Genomic DNA, 14,411 nt, shown 5'->3' with positions numbered 1-14,411 from the left:
ACACTACAAGGGACTGAATGCTGTTGGGGAGGGCTTTCATGCAGTGGCTTCTGGGTTTTGTAAGGCGGGCCTCATAAAAAAGCCAAAAAGCTATATTTGGTTAAAACCCCATATAGCCCTAATATGTTTTGGTTCAGTCATGAAATTGATCAAGCCCCAATATGTTTTGGTTCAGTCATAAAATTGATCTTTCAATGAAAAACAGTTTAAAAAGGGTTCTAAAATAAGATAGAAGCGTCTGTAATGGAGGGATGTCATTAGGTGGGTCCGTGGGTGGAATTGGATTCATATTAGAAGCTATCTACCAAATTATAGTAAATATGTACTGTATCTGTGTATTTTCAAGACAAAATTATGTCCTAGTTTTTGGAGTGAGAGTAAATGATATATATGCTTTTTTTTATGTCCATAAGAATAAAAATGTCTAATAAAAAGTCCATTTATTAATAATATAGATATAGATATAGATATATATTCAGATGGCCAAAGGGAATGAAACCCATTTAGCAATTTCCTTTTTTTACAAGAGTGGCTCATTCGTAGTTATGTCGTTTGTACCCAATTTTCCGATGGGAGCGCGCTCATTGGATGGATACTAATGGTGGTAAACTGGTAAAGTGGTAACTCTTGTAGTTTTTGACAAAGCCGAGGGCACTCTCAAAATGTTGGTCTTGAGGCTTAGCTGCTTCTACAGCTGCGGCGAATTATTGAATTGAATGACAAAGGGAGGAGGATGAAGGATCTGTTCACACGTTATTTTATTTCCCAACTACCAAACATCTCTCTCGATTTCCCTCGGTGGCAAGCCAAACGCTGAAGCTTAGGTGGTGGATGTGGAGCAAAGGCAAAGCCAGTTTTTCCTTCTAGTTGAGTTTAGACTTGGACCGTCAGGTAGACTCTCTCTCTCTCTCTCTTTACTATCTCTCGCTGTCTGTCTGCTAATCTCTTGGATTCTCACCTTCTTCTTCATCTTCTTCTTTGTTTCACAGTTTTTGACTTTTTTTGCAGAGCTTCTCACGCAAAGAGGCTCCAAGAAATAAATTTAAATGACGAGGCTTACTCTCAATGTCTCACCGATGGCGTTTGGAGTCGCTTCTTCCAATTGGTGGAACGAGATCAATGAGTCAACTAGTTGGCAAGATGGGATCTTCTTCGCTCTCTGTGCTGCTTACGCCCTTGTCTCTTTGGTTGCTCTGGTCAGTCTTTTCTTCTCTTTTGATTTGCTGCCTCCGTTTATTGAACCGTTGTTTGGCTGTTTTCCAAGTATTTTTCTATTTGAACTAAAACAAAGTTTATTTTTTTTTTACTATTTCCTGATATCGGCATTGTTGCCGTAGTAAATTTCAGGTTTTAATTAAAGCTCTTGTTTTGCAGATAATTGGTTTAGTTTCTCCTTTCTTTTTTCATTTCAAGTAACGAGATTCCATTGTTAATTTTTGTTTATTTCGGTGGAGCTCCGATGAAAAATAAGATTATTGCGTAAATTTTGAAATTTTCTTTTTTCTGTTTTTTCTTGGTTACTAGTTACTACACGATGCAGAAGCTCCGGAACCTTACAAGATTTGAAATTTAGGGTTTGAAGATGGTTGAGTAGTTAGTTGAACTTACACGACGCATCTAAGTTAGAATGCTGAATGTGATTGTCCTAAGCGATTATTTTTGGGGATGTCTTTTTGAGGGATCATCCTTTTCCATTGTTGTTAATGCTATGCAGATTCAATTAATCCGGATTGAACTCAGAGTGCCAGAGTATGGCTGGACTACGCAGAAGATTTTCCATCTTATGAACTTCATTGTTAACGGAGGTGATTTTAGATTAGATGCCTTGGTTATTACCTTGTCATTTGGATGTCTATTTTTATTGTTTTTTTCCTTTTTATCTTGCCCCCCTTCTAACCATGGGATTGTTTACTGTAGTGCGTGCAATTGTGTTTGGATTTCACAAACAAGTATTTCTTTTCAAGCCAAAGGTGAGCTTGATGCTGCTCCCGACTAATTTCTAAGTTTCCTGGTTTTGATTACGATTTTTTTTTTTTTTGAGAAAATGAAATCGTCATTTTAACTTGATAGCTGTGGATTACAATTCATCTCTAATAACTTTGTTTAATGCTACATTGTTGAAGTTTTTGTTATCTTCACAAGATTGGTTTCCTCAGATAGGGGTTGCTTGACAAAAATAGAAAGTCATCAGATTGTTTTTTCCTTTTGTTTCCTTTTCTTTGTTTGAGTTTTCATCAATTAATTGGGAAGGGAAGCAGGATTTTCTTCAGTCAAGCAAGCAAATTTGTGCTTACAACTTAATAATCAAATACTGCACTATCACTTATATCCATTGGGGTAGGGGGATGGCCACACGGCCCACACCAATCATAGAATCATGTGACCAACAAAATTAATGATTTTTTGTGCATTATTTTTATTGATGTGAAATCTGATTTAAGCACTAGAAATGGTAGCCGAGAAAAAGAAAGAAAGGAGGTTATTCATATGGGTTGCTTTTGTTTTTGAAAGTGGAAAAAGAACAGACAAAATAACTGAATCCACATGGAGATATGATATGGCTGGTGCCACTAGGATCTTGTTCCTGTTAGTGGCTTCAAAATGTAGCTCTTCTGTAAAGCTGAAGTATGTATTTAAGTCAATGGCTAATAAAACAAAAGCCTACTATTTATGTATTATTTATACTGTATCTCATTCTTACAAATCACAAGTCTTATGTAGTTTAAGAGAATGTATGGATGATTTTGCACTAGATGACAATGACATCTGATAAGAGGCGTGTTTCTTGAACCAGGTGTTTACTTTGGCGTTGTTGGATCTTCCTGGACTTCTGTTCTTCTCTACATACACACTCCTTGTCCTATTTTGGGCAGAGATATATCATCAGGCAAGTGAAAATGCCCAGGGATTTTTCACTGTGGAAAGTGATACTGGTTAATAATTATAAGGGTTTAGTTCCTTCATGTCACTGAAAGAATAGTAACTAGTGAAGTTTGTATTGCTCAAATGTTTTCATTGATGGGATGCAGACCAACAAACGCTCGTTTGGTATTTTACTGTCTTCTGAATTTGTGTTAGGCCATAAGTGTAGAAATAATTCTGACTCTTTTCAATTCCTAATGATTGACAGGCAAGAAGTCTTCCAACAGATAAGCTCAGGCTTGTATACATTTTGGTTAATTGTGGAGTATATTTGATACAGGTGTGCATCGCCTTTTTTCTATCTTTTCTTGCACAACCTGCAAAATAATGCATCTTTACTGGCAGATAAAATTTCATTCCAATGATCTAGTGTTGCCAGAGCTGGATTGGATTAGATACTCCAACCCAGTGATCTAGTGAGCTTTCTGGGCCCTGGTTTTTTGTTCATATTTACCAGAAAAATGATTAAACCACTAGTTTAACCAGTGATCTGATTACCAGTGAGCTTTCTGGTTTATGTCCAATCTGGGTCTGAAACAACCTGCAATTTCAAGTACTTTCCTACCAAACATTTGTGGTTGGGGGTGGGAGCAAGTACATGTTCCCATTACCTGCAGGGTTCTTGGCTTTGTATTTGGTTGTTCCTTGCTGATGCACTAGGCCCAAACTAACCTAACTCGATAAACATAACCATATGATCTTTTGCATTCTCTTCGACTGCCCAATTTAATCATCTATCTATCTAGGAGATTCATGTTAAGGTTTTCAACAACTTATTTTCTGCTTATGAAGTGTAGGCATGCTTAGTCTCACAAGAGAGGCTCATTTTGTGGGGTGTGCCTTGCCTGAACCTAGGTGCCACCTCTTGCTTTGGCCTTTTGCTATCTTTGATGAATTAACCTTCAGTTTGATATTTACATAATTTAGTATATTGTAGGTTGTACGTTTGGTGCTCAGGGTATAAACAGTTTAGCTTATGTAGGACTTGAACATATAAAGCTACAACCTTTGTGTTGATAACATGATACTCTGACCAATTGAGCTAATAGGCTTTTTGAAACATGTGTATCAGGTTTGTATTTGGATATACCTATGGATAAATGACAACAGCACTGTGGAGGCCATAGGAAATGTATTTATCGCAGGTTAGCCTAACCATGAATATGATAAGGTTCTTGCAATTATCAGCATGGTAGTTGAGACTTCACTTAGCAATCATGAATCTATGTATTACTTGTTGGTTCATATGCTAAAAGTATGCATGCTTGTTTCATTTTCTGTCCAGTTGTATCCATTAGCGCATCACTAGGTTTCTTGCTGTATGGAGGAAGGTGTGCCTTCTGTCTTTTCAGTCTACCGTATCTATACATATGCACATATCTCTATTTCCTTTTTTTTTAATGGAACTGGTCCTCCTATACAGATGCTTTTGGTTCTACTTAAATGATGGTATCTGGTGTTTGCTTGCAGACTATTTTTCATGCTGAGGCGCTTCCCTATTGAATCTAAAGGGCGGAGAAAGAAGCTTCATGAGGTATCTGTTTCTCCTTATCAAGTGGGCCATTGAATTATAAAAATAACGCAACTTTCAGACCCAGATTGCATCAGATAATATTTTTCATATTTTTTTTATTTCCTATAGCTTCTATTCTAATTACTTGGTAGCTTGGAAGCTTTATTACTATCATTCATGAAACCTCTGAAGGAATGCCAAAGGGTATTAGAGGCTTGCACCTTGAAGGATAAGTTCCATTATTTTATTTTATTTTTTATGTTTTTTCCTTATTTCTTTCTTTGGTAGGTAAATGGGCTAAAACAGTGGGTAGCCCTTCCCAATGCTTAAACCCTCAATCCCTGGTGAAGGCAGGATTATATGCCGAGCCTCCACTACAACCAGTTAGAGACCTTACCAGCAAGCTAGCCGTCACTTTCATATAAGTTATATTGAATCTTTTGGTATGAAAGGTCTAATATTTGTCAGAAGACAGAGCTCTAGCCTTTAGAGAAGATAATGAAACGAGAAAGATAGTAATCAAAACATGCTGTCATTTTTTAAACCGACAGAAGTATAATTTGTTGTTTTATTGCTCCTTGATTCTTATGTTAAAGCCATGCTTGTTTTGGAGCTACTCTTCATTAATAAATATATATGAGTTTTCTCCAATATTTTATATCAAGCTACATGGTGCTGAGGAAATAATCTTTGTCTGTAATTGTTTTACTTCAACCTCTGTCTGGAAGAGGAATTTTATTATAATTTCAAAGTATTTTCATTCTTATAACATGCATGAACTTCTGCAGGTTGGATTTGTTACAGCAATATGTTTCACCTGCTTTCTTATAAGAACCTCTCTGGTGAGTACCATGGTTCCAAGCATAATGTGTTACATTCCTATGTGAATCAGTAAACCTGCTTTTTAAGAAAGATATGGCATGGAGATACTTGATTGAGAACTATGAGGCTTGAAGAATGTGTTCTTCCTGCCTATGTCATCCGGTGGCATGTAACTAGCCTTCCAGATGACCCTTTAGTGAATCACATGAAAATACCAAGTTTATCATCCTACTGACATGATCTGCCACTGCAGAAAAAAAAAATGCAAAAATTCAAGAAGGAATTTTACAAAGGTTTTTGAACAAATTTCCCTGAATTTTAACATGTGTTGCAGTTGCTAATTCCATTAGTAAAATTGTAAAAACTAATAAACATGATATTTTCGTGATGCTCATTTGAGAATGGAGTAATTGAAGATGTTTTTCTTCCCTCTTCTTCTGTTTGAGTAGTTTCTTCTGAACCCCCTATCAACTAAGAAAAAGAGAGGTTGTTTAATAACTTTGGACGACACTTGAACTGGCTTGATTAAGAAGATTCTTCAGTGTCATAAGAATTAGCGTTAATAATCTGAGTGACTTGCTACCTTCTTTCTCGTTGTAAAACAAGAGAATCTGCTTAAGTTGGATTGTTCTGTTGAGTTAGTGCTCAAGGTTTTTATTTTATTTTATTTTTTATTTTTATGTAATACACCTCAACAATGTGTGCTTGAATCTGCACAAATGGCACTAGGTAGTTCAAGTATTTTATCCTGTCCCAAAGAGAAAGAAATAGAAGGATTGTTGGATGGTGATTTGGGTGGGCCAAGGATTAAAATATTGATACCATATGCCCCATTTTCATCAAAAATAAATAAATACATAAATAAAAGGTACCATATGCCCCGTATTGGACGTATTGTATCCATATCAGTGCACCTAGACACGCATGGATACACCAATACACTGATATTTTAAAAATTTTAAAACTTTGGTTGCCTTCTTTTATCCCTCTAATGCTTATAAAATAAAAAAAAGTAAAAAAAAGGTGGAGTATCGGCGATATCTATATGCAAATATGCAATGATACCCAACTTTGAGTATTGGGTGTATCAATATTTTAAATCCTTGGGGTGGGCTTCCCTGTGGCATCTTTTGGCTTTATGAGGTGGCAATGTTTGGTGAAAGACCCTGAAAGCTCAAATTTGGCTGTCCTGCCAAAAAGAAGGCTTTCTGCTGAAGCTTTTTTAGTGACTTCTCCAAAGCAGATCATCCAAAGCATCATGTTCCAAATGGGACATGAATTTGCTGTTTCGGTCCCAGACTATGTGCCCATGAAGAGGGATAAAACATTTAAAGGTGCATTATAAAATGTCCAGCTGTCACAATGCGTAAGAACATGCCTCCAGAAAAAGAAAAGAAAAAAAAAAAAGCTTGTCACTAGATGTACGAGATTAACAGTGCTGTATGGCCCTGTACTGGGTTTTGTGTTGCTCTAGGCATCTGGTTCAGTGCCTAGTTTTTATGATGTTGTTACTTTCTTCATTTATAGTTGGTTTGCTCAAACAAGGCTTGCTTTGCTAAATTTTCGTGTGGATAAGAAAAGATAAAAGAGTTCGACTAGCAAAAGTTTTATAGTGCTGCATGGAGTTGGATTTACCATGGTTCTGTTAATTCTTAAATTGCAGGTTCTTTTATCTGCCTTCGATTCAGGTGCATCTCTAGATGTTTTGGATCATCCCATTCTGGATTTTTTCTATTACATGGTAAAATTTCAAGCATGTACAAATTTCTTTGTTTGATAACCCAATTTTTCAGAAACAATTCAGTCTTAGAATGTTCTGACCCTCTATTGCTGAAAACCAGTTGGCTGAGATCCTACCTTCAGCACTTGTCCTCTACATCCTGCGCAAGCTCCCTCCTAAAAGGGTATCGGCTCAGTATCACCCAATTCGATAGTCCTGTCACAGATTACCTTTGTTCTTCATCAACAAACTCAAAGCACATCTTGAGTTGCGGCTTAAGAGTAGACAGAGAAAGAGGCATAGTGGAAGAAAGATCCAGATGTATTATTCTGGCATAGCTCGTTGCCAGGGCAGTACTTTTGTATGTAAAATATGTGGCGCTCTTTGCAGCTTGCGGAGAAGGATTCGTTGATCAGGTTACAACCATTGATTTTGAAGAGCTATGGTGTCTGTTTTGGAGTTCCATCCGGTTGACAAATCAAGAGGGGTCTTCGTATTTATTTCGACATGGCACTCTGCTGTTGGTGGGTGTGGGTCTTGAAGGGTAAATTATTATTTTTTTCTAGGTTCAGTAGGGAACTTGGAGAATTGTTTTATTGGGGTCATTTGAAATGTGGGGTTCATGTTGGATTCTGTAGTTGAATCTTCCTAGAAATGAATTTCCTTCTTCTACGGTGGTGAATTTTCTGGTTTTTTAAACTTGATTTTAGTTGCTGCTTTTGGTTAATGGTACATAACAAGTGTAAAATACTAGTCGTCCTGTACGAGCTTGGATTAAAACAGAATTTGAAATCGAAATGGATGGAGGGGTAATTCGAGTGGGGCAGGAGGTATGGTTAATGATGGCAAAGCATTAAACAGGGCTACTCACTGGGCGTCGTATTGATACTTTAACCACGTGAGGTGTTGCTTTCATTCCCACGTTGGAGGTTAGACATCTGCACCGCATCACGAGCTAATGACCTCGCATTGTCACCAATCGGTCTTTCAGTGTGGCATTTGACCGGGCCTTTGAATGTTAGGATCATTTCAATTCAGTGAACGATCCGAATCCACCGGCAAAATCCAACCGTAATTTATGGTATGTTCCAGTCCGGGAAAAATTAAAAAAATGTTTTGCAGGAAGGAGGCATGTGGACCACAAGAACAGGGAGAAACAGATCCGAGTCCGACACCCCATATAGTTGGGTTGGGAACTTGGGACAACTGACAAGGCTTTGCCTCTGCTGAATTTATGGGGCGAGAGATTAAAGTCCCTAGACCCGAGCTGAGGATTAGGAATCCCACCCTTTGTATCCTTTTGTGCATACGATGAAATAAGGCTAGGATCCGAATTCCATTGGCCATTCTCTGTTTCATATTTATTTTATGCATACCCTTGCGTAGGCAGATGCTTGTGTTACGGTCTCGCTCGTCCACCACAGCCCTTTTCAAATAAATAACAAGAGTACAAGAAGGGTCGAGAGTCATAACTCGCTAATTAGTGGTTACATACTTACACTTGCACAGTCGGTGGTCAGTCGGGTCCTTGCTCCTTGGTCGTGTGTGGTGGCCGAAAGGGCGACAGTCGACTCGGCGGTCGGCATTGCTCTTATTTTTCTATTATGACCTATGGGTTTGAAAGTGAACAACTTCCACTAGTCATAACTCGCTACCATTTGCCATTCTCCCTTCTTTTCACCCCAACTGCCCACATGAGACTCCAAGTCCAAACCAACAGTCAAAGCAATCTATCTGGTTCAATCGGAATTATAATACTGGATTGAGTTTTGAACATGGAACCAATAAACTATTCATGGCCGAAGTGAACTGAAAAAACGAAACAAAGGTCTTTAGAGATCTATTCAGCCAACTTCTACGATCATACGATGCATGGTGGCTAAAATTGGACTTTCTTGTTCAAGGCTATAGAAGCAACGAAAACAATTCTATTGTTAAATTGTAAGTGTCACATCGAATGATACCCTGAATCTTAACAAATATACACAATGGATGTAATTTTGCAGAGGGTCAACTATTACAGAAGGTACAACTAGATAGTCTCCACTCCCAGATTTGAATTCCAGGATTCAATCTTCAAATCTACCTAGCAGCAATAGCGGCAACGTTCTAAACCTGGCATCCCAACATTGTTAATTTAACTAAGTATGGAATGAAAACACAAACACAATTACATCACCTCCGTGCCTATCACCTGAGTGGATTACGGGGCTCACCTGCAGCTTTCCATCTGCAAGGGAAGAAAAAGTTCAACCATGGCTACACCCCAAGGAGTTTCCGTTCCCTCACATTTAGACTAATCTTGGTGATCGTCCTCTGCTGGTGGGGGAGCAAACCTCACATTTGCTGGCCAAGTTACCACAACAGTTTCATCAGTAAACAGTGCCTTTATGAACGAAGGAGTCTTCAGTGGGCGACGACCAGTCATCCGTGGATATACGTCTTCGAGGAAATAATATGCATGGCCAGCTATCATGCCCTGAGGCAGGGAATCGGTTTTTAGTAGAACAGCAAATGGGTCCTTCTGGACAAATAACAAATGGTTACAACTGAATCTTGACAAATCTTTTTATATTTTTTTCTTTAGACACCTAATCACCTATAGGTTGCACAGAATTTTCTAATCACCTATAGGTTGAACATTTATCATAAATGGTATGTATGCAAATCCAAACAAAATTAACTAACAAAGTATGGTTATCAGATGTGCTGATTTTGCTTAAAAAAAAAAAAAAACGTTTAATAAAACACAAGCAGATGGTTTCTCCAAATCAAAGTTACTATTTTTATTTTCTTTTTAGTTTATTTTAGATAGCTAAGGATTTCTGGGCATCTAATTCTTCATTTCTTTTCTGAGGAGCTTAAATTGATTTCAGACAAATATGTTTACTGGGAAGAATATGTAATTTTAAATTAAAAGGGAAAAGGTCTTCAGTCTTTGGGCCAAACGTGGTAATTCCATTAACAGATAAATAAAAATAACTCCAGGTTATCCACATGGACAGTGCCCTCATACACATGATCCCAACATGGTGCCATGTAAAACACTACCTCACTAACGATGAGTGTTTAATTAAAAGGAGGGACACTAAAAACATTCTTCTTCAGCCATGAGAAAGAACACTATCAGCTTAAAGCCTTTAACCAATAAAAAAAAGGACTATCAGGTTAAAGCTTTTAAATTGTGCATCTGGGGGGAGGCTGAGGTACAGAAACAGGTGGATCTGTTATGGACGCTTTTATTGGGAAGCAGTATCGCCGCCGACAGCAGCAGTAAAGGGTGTTCTCATTTTATCTAATTCAGTGTTCTATCTTATCTGTTTTCAGCAGTATAGATCAGTAAGGAGTCTATGGATTAGTAGGGAGTCTTATCTGTTATGTGTTCTTATCTAAATTCAGTAATATAGATCAGTAGGGAGTCTTCCAAAAAATAGGATTCTTATCTTCTTGTAATTTCCTATTTAAAGGAATTAATGATATTCAATAAAGGCATCGAATTTCTCAGTCAAGACAGAGTAGAGGAGAGTTGGTGATCTCTTGAACAATCACCATTAAGACGCCAAAGATAGGTTCCTCAAGAAAAGGGAGGAACAAGGGGAAACAAGAGGTTTTCCCCGTTGACCGACCTGTGACGAGATCCTATTCGCGGGGCCCTTAACAGGATCTCATGGACCTGCTACCTCAAATGCCATGTGTAAGAAAAATCACTTATCTGAGCCAATGGCACAGAAAAATATCCACTAATCATATCACAGTGGGTTGTGTGTGAGGTCAAGAAACATACCAGCAAATCCACCCAAGCGCTAGTGCCAACCAGTACAGAGAATCCCAAAAGAACCTGTAATTGAGAATGGAAAAAAAATCAAGTGTTGCATTAACCACCCAAGTTGCAAATGATAATGGTACAAGTTGGAGACAGGATGTGATTAATTTTCGCTGCATTATCATTTTCCCAATTTACCAGGTTCAATAATCCAAAATTCCAGAAAGGCATAGAACTAGAACAGGAGACAAATAAGCATACGAATAGTAATCCATATAGTGAGAATAAGTGAAGCACTGTAGAAGTCTTCCCTCAAAGAAATACGTCAGGCATATTGAATTTAACTAGATTAATTCAGGACAAAATTTTCATATAAAGCCTTTCTTGATTCCATTCCCTTGGGAGATTGCCAATTTGTTAGCATTCTAATTTTAAGTATTGCTCATTGTGTAAGCATTTTGCAGAAACCTTTAATTTGAGGAATGCCATTTATAGAAATTATGTTGTAAAATATCCTAGCTGAGTTCATGATGCTTAAAGAGACTGGCCAAAGTGAATGCATATTAAATAAAAGGAAAGAAGCAAACATGGCAAAGAAAATCACCGGCACTTCATAGTCCCGCCATTATCTTCCATTTGTACAAGTTAAGGACAAAATAGCACAATGATGGCTTTCCAACAGGATTCAAAGATCAAAATATTATGTAGAAGGTTGCTGATGTATAAGTGGGCGAACAAGTGCCCATATTGATGAATTAGAAGTGTGGGAAACTTCTTACTTTTTAAACAAATGGAATTCAGAAAACAAGCTAGGGTTAATTTCTATGTCGATCCTCTAATAGTAATGGCTGTATCTTTTTATCTAAAATGGTTTATGTACTGTTCTGAAAGGGTAGATAAGGTGACTTCCTGCTTTACAAGTTATCTTGCAGCATAATTGATCATTACTTACCCATGGTAGGTAAGCTGCTGTAAAAGTAAAAAGTCCCAAGAAACTCATATGGATAAAAGGATTCTGCTTGCTCCATACATAAACCTGTAGAGAAGAGAGTTGTAAGAATACTCACACTTATCTATAACAAATAAAGAACAGTAAACGTAAACAAAAGAATGCTTAGCCAAAAGAAAGGCATAAGAAAGAAAATGTTGAACTAACTGACCATCATGAAGGTCAATGAATTGCTTAAGAAGAAAATTTTTGCAAAAGACTCTGACACAAAAGGTATCATCACACCAACAAGTACTATGATAGTTAAGACGGTTGCCCCAAACAAGAGCATGTAAAAGAAATCTGCAGTCCTTCCCCTGAAGGAGTTTTCTTCAAGAAGCTTGCAGTACCGAGCAAGAAAGAACATGTGGAATAAGAAGTCCAAATCTGTCATGACAAAAAGTAGTAATTCAGGTAAAAGATGTGTAGATAAATGAGAATGATCATGGATATGCATAATAAGGTAATAAGCAACTTTTCCTAATGAATAGATTAAGATATGCTAAACTTCATGTTATAATTTATGTGACTCAAAAATTACTTAATGAGCATGTCAAGGTATATTTGGTGATCAATTTCTTACTTATGAGCCAAAAGGCAGAATATTCAAACATGTTGGCAGGCAAACAGTGACATAAATGGATATGGATGAAGGAAGAGAGGAACCCCCACTATGGATAAAAAACGAAACAAAACCACAATGAATTATTTGGTGCAGTATTTCAATTATTTACGATTGATAAACTCTTTTGTAATTCCTCATCCAATTTAACACTTTCACTTATCAACATTTTGGCTCTCAACAAATACAAATATGAATAGTACAAAACCTTGTATGTTGCATTTCTAAACCTTGTATTAATGTACATATTTATATTTGTTCTCTTTCCAAACTGAGCCTTAGTTCAAAGAGAAGAAATATCAAATGATAGTATCATTTCTTCCGGATGGATAGTTCCATCTGTATCTGATCACAAGAAGCATAGTTTCTTTTGGGGGGATGGTGGCTGATTGCGTCATAGGCTCACAACCATTCTTGTGGTGAACCTTGTGCAGCTAGAGGTCAGGACACCCAAAAAGAAGCCCCCAACGAGGCTGAGATTATTAGTTCAATGAAAAACAACGCATCAGGCTAAGAGTTAGACCATAAAATGGGCGATCGCTAGCACAAACTGCCAATTAGATGTTCACCTCGGATGAACAATGTAAACCACGAAAACGTAAACAGACTAACAACATTCCACAGGAACTTTAATGTTGTTTAGTACGAGACAAATTATATTTCAAAATTAGAATTCTGCAATTACCCATTTTCCTGAAGTAGAAGAAATTTGTGATGAGCCGCCAGAACTCATAATGCTTAACGACAAGAGTTGGGTTCAAATACAAATGATAAGGAGAGATTATCTGCAAAAGTAAAGTAAAAAAAGTACATAAATCGTGGAAATAGAGTATCAAAAATCAAACAATTTTCATTCGTAATTTATAAATTCCTTCATGTAACATTAAACGACAAAACAAAAAAAAAAAAAAAACGAAAGTAGACGGAAAAACGAGGTTCCTAGAAGTGAAAAGAGCCCAGAGCTGTACCATTCATCCGAATTGAAAACAACCCAATTTACATAAATTCGATTTGATCAACCCCAGTTACCCGGAAGGAGAATTTTCACGTGAAGAAAACAAGGTATTAATAAAATTCGTAGCGGAAATTGAAAACCTAAAACCCTAGACTTGATCTAATGCCTCAATAACCATAATAGAGTAGATAAAGATAAAAAAGAAAAAAAAACATAAATATAAATAAAAAAAAAGAGTAGATGAAATAACTGTAATCTATACCTCGAGCGAACATCCCACGGTTGTAACAATTGCAGCTGTAAGATATGACCGAGTGATGATTGGCATCTGCTTGTACCATTCTTCAACAGCTTGAGCCATTTGTAGATTTCAGGGATTGGGCAACTAGGAAATGAAAACCCTAACTTCGAACCTGATTCTTACAGAAACCAAAGCCAAAAAGGGAGGAAACAGTAGATTCCAAAAAGATCTGGAATTGCAGAATAGCTGCAGAGAAGAGAAAGATCGTGATCAAAGAAATAACACCACCATCAAGAGCACGAGAAATCAGAACTCAGCGTTTCTTGTACCTCAGCTAGACTCTTATTTCGTGTCTCTGTCATCACATAGTTACTGATTTGCCCTTGCATCGAATTTATCACCTCCAGTCCTGGGTCCATCGATTTATTAGCTACAATTACCTTACCTAAAGGGACGAAACGCAAACGAACAGTGGTTTCATAAGGGTATTATAGTCATTTCAGAATGAAGATGCGAGGGAAATGGAAAATACTGGTCCTGCCCTTTGGGTTGGGCCTTGTTTGTTTTTAATGAGTAAAAGTTGTGAATTTGTCGGTATCCCTACTCCCGCAGTAGTCTTCGTGTGAGTCATCAACCACAGCTTCCAAATTCTGATTGCACGGGTTCCAAGTCTACAGCCAACGTGGATGAGGTGACGAACCCCATCGATGCCACATAGACGATTCTGTTGTTTTGAATCTTGTTTGGTTCGCCGCTGAGTGCTGATGGTTTGTAATTTTTGCCGGTGTGAGTGTGAAACTCACTTTTAAAAGGAAACTGGGAGTGGTGAATTCGAATGGAGATCGGCTTTTTTGTATTGGGAATC

General features: G+C 37.5%; 2 protein-coding genes across 4 annotated transcripts; one reads left to right on the top strand and one right to left on the bottom strand.

The window, feature by feature from the left end:
- The first annotated feature begins 507 nt into the window (after positions 1-507).
- On the top strand, positions 508-7,659 carry LOC104604836 (tobamovirus multiplication protein 1-like). Of its 2 annotated transcripts, none has more exons than XM_010269379.3 (12): positions 508-891; positions 1,009-1,196; positions 1,715-1,805; positions 1,918-1,970; positions 2,795-2,887; positions 3,131-3,202; positions 3,995-4,067; positions 4,208-4,253; positions 4,393-4,456; positions 5,224-5,277; positions 6,921-6,998; positions 7,099-7,659. In XM_010269379.3, the coding sequence occupies exons 2-12, from the start codon at positions 1,047-1,049 to the stop codon at positions 7,189-7,191; spliced, it is 867 nt and encodes a 288-aa protein (XP_010267681.1). In that variant the 5' UTR covers positions 508-891; positions 1,009-1,046; the 3' UTR covers positions 7,192-7,659. The 2 variants fall into 2 exon arrangements, with proteins under 2 accessions (XP_010267681.1, XP_010267682.1); XM_010269380.3 differs by having other exon boundaries at positions 718-891; positions 990-1,196.
- A 1,209-nt stretch (positions 7,660-8,868) lies between these two features.
- Positions 8,869-13,931, bottom strand: LOC104604835 (derlin-2.2). Of its 2 annotated transcripts, XR_736473.3 has the most exons (7): positions 13,568-13,931; positions 13,036-13,135; positions 11,901-12,115; positions 11,693-11,776; positions 10,762-10,815; positions 9,194-9,456; positions 8,869-9,092 (listed from the first exon to the last, which is right to left on the bottom strand). XR_736473.3 is itself a non-coding variant. In XM_010269378.3 (6 exons), the coding sequence occupies exons 1-6, from the start codon at positions 13,664-13,666 to the stop codon at positions 9,274-9,276; spliced, it is 735 nt and encodes a 244-aa protein (XP_010267680.1). In that variant the 5' UTR covers positions 13,667-13,931; the 3' UTR covers positions 8,869-9,273. The 2 variants fall into 2 exon arrangements, 1 of the variants encoding a protein (XP_010267680.1); XM_010269378.3 differs by having other exon boundaries at positions 8,869-9,456.
- Positions 13,932-14,411: the final 480 nt, after the last annotated feature.

Source organism: Nelumbo nucifera, chromosome 1, assembly GCF_055504915.1.
Source record: "Nelumbo nucifera cultivar China Antique chromosome 1, China Antique-T2T, whole genome shotgun sequence".
Lineage (NCBI taxonomy): Eukaryota > Viridiplantae > Streptophyta > Magnoliopsida > Proteales > Nelumbonaceae > Nelumbo > Nelumbo nucifera.
This window is presented reverse-complemented; position numbering and strand designations above follow the sequence as displayed.

Coding starts and splice junctions, on each gene's coding strand:
- LOC104604836 (XM_010269379.3), top strand. CDS start 1,047: ATGACGAGGCTTACTCTCAATGTCTCACCGATGGCGTTTGGAGTCGCT. Junction 2,888..3,130: donor GGGCAGAGATATATCATCAG/GCAAGTGAAAAT, acceptor AATGATTGACAG/GCAAGAAGTCTTCCAACAGA. Junction 6,999..7,098: donor TGGATTTTTTCTATTACATG/GTAAAATTTCAA, acceptor GCTGAAAACCAG/TTGGCTGAGATCCTACCTTC.
- LOC104604835 (XM_010269378.3), bottom strand. CDS start 13,666: ATGGCTCAAGCTGTTGAAGAATGGTACAAGCAGATGCCAATCATCACT. Junction 12,116..13,035: donor CTTCTACTTCAGGAAAATGG/GTAATTGCAGAA, acceptor TTGTCATGACAG/ATTTGGACTTCTTATTCCAC. Junction 9,457..10,761: donor GCGCTTGGGTGGATTTGCTG/GTATGTTTCTTG, acceptor TCCCTGCCTCAG/GGCATGATAGCTGGCCATGC.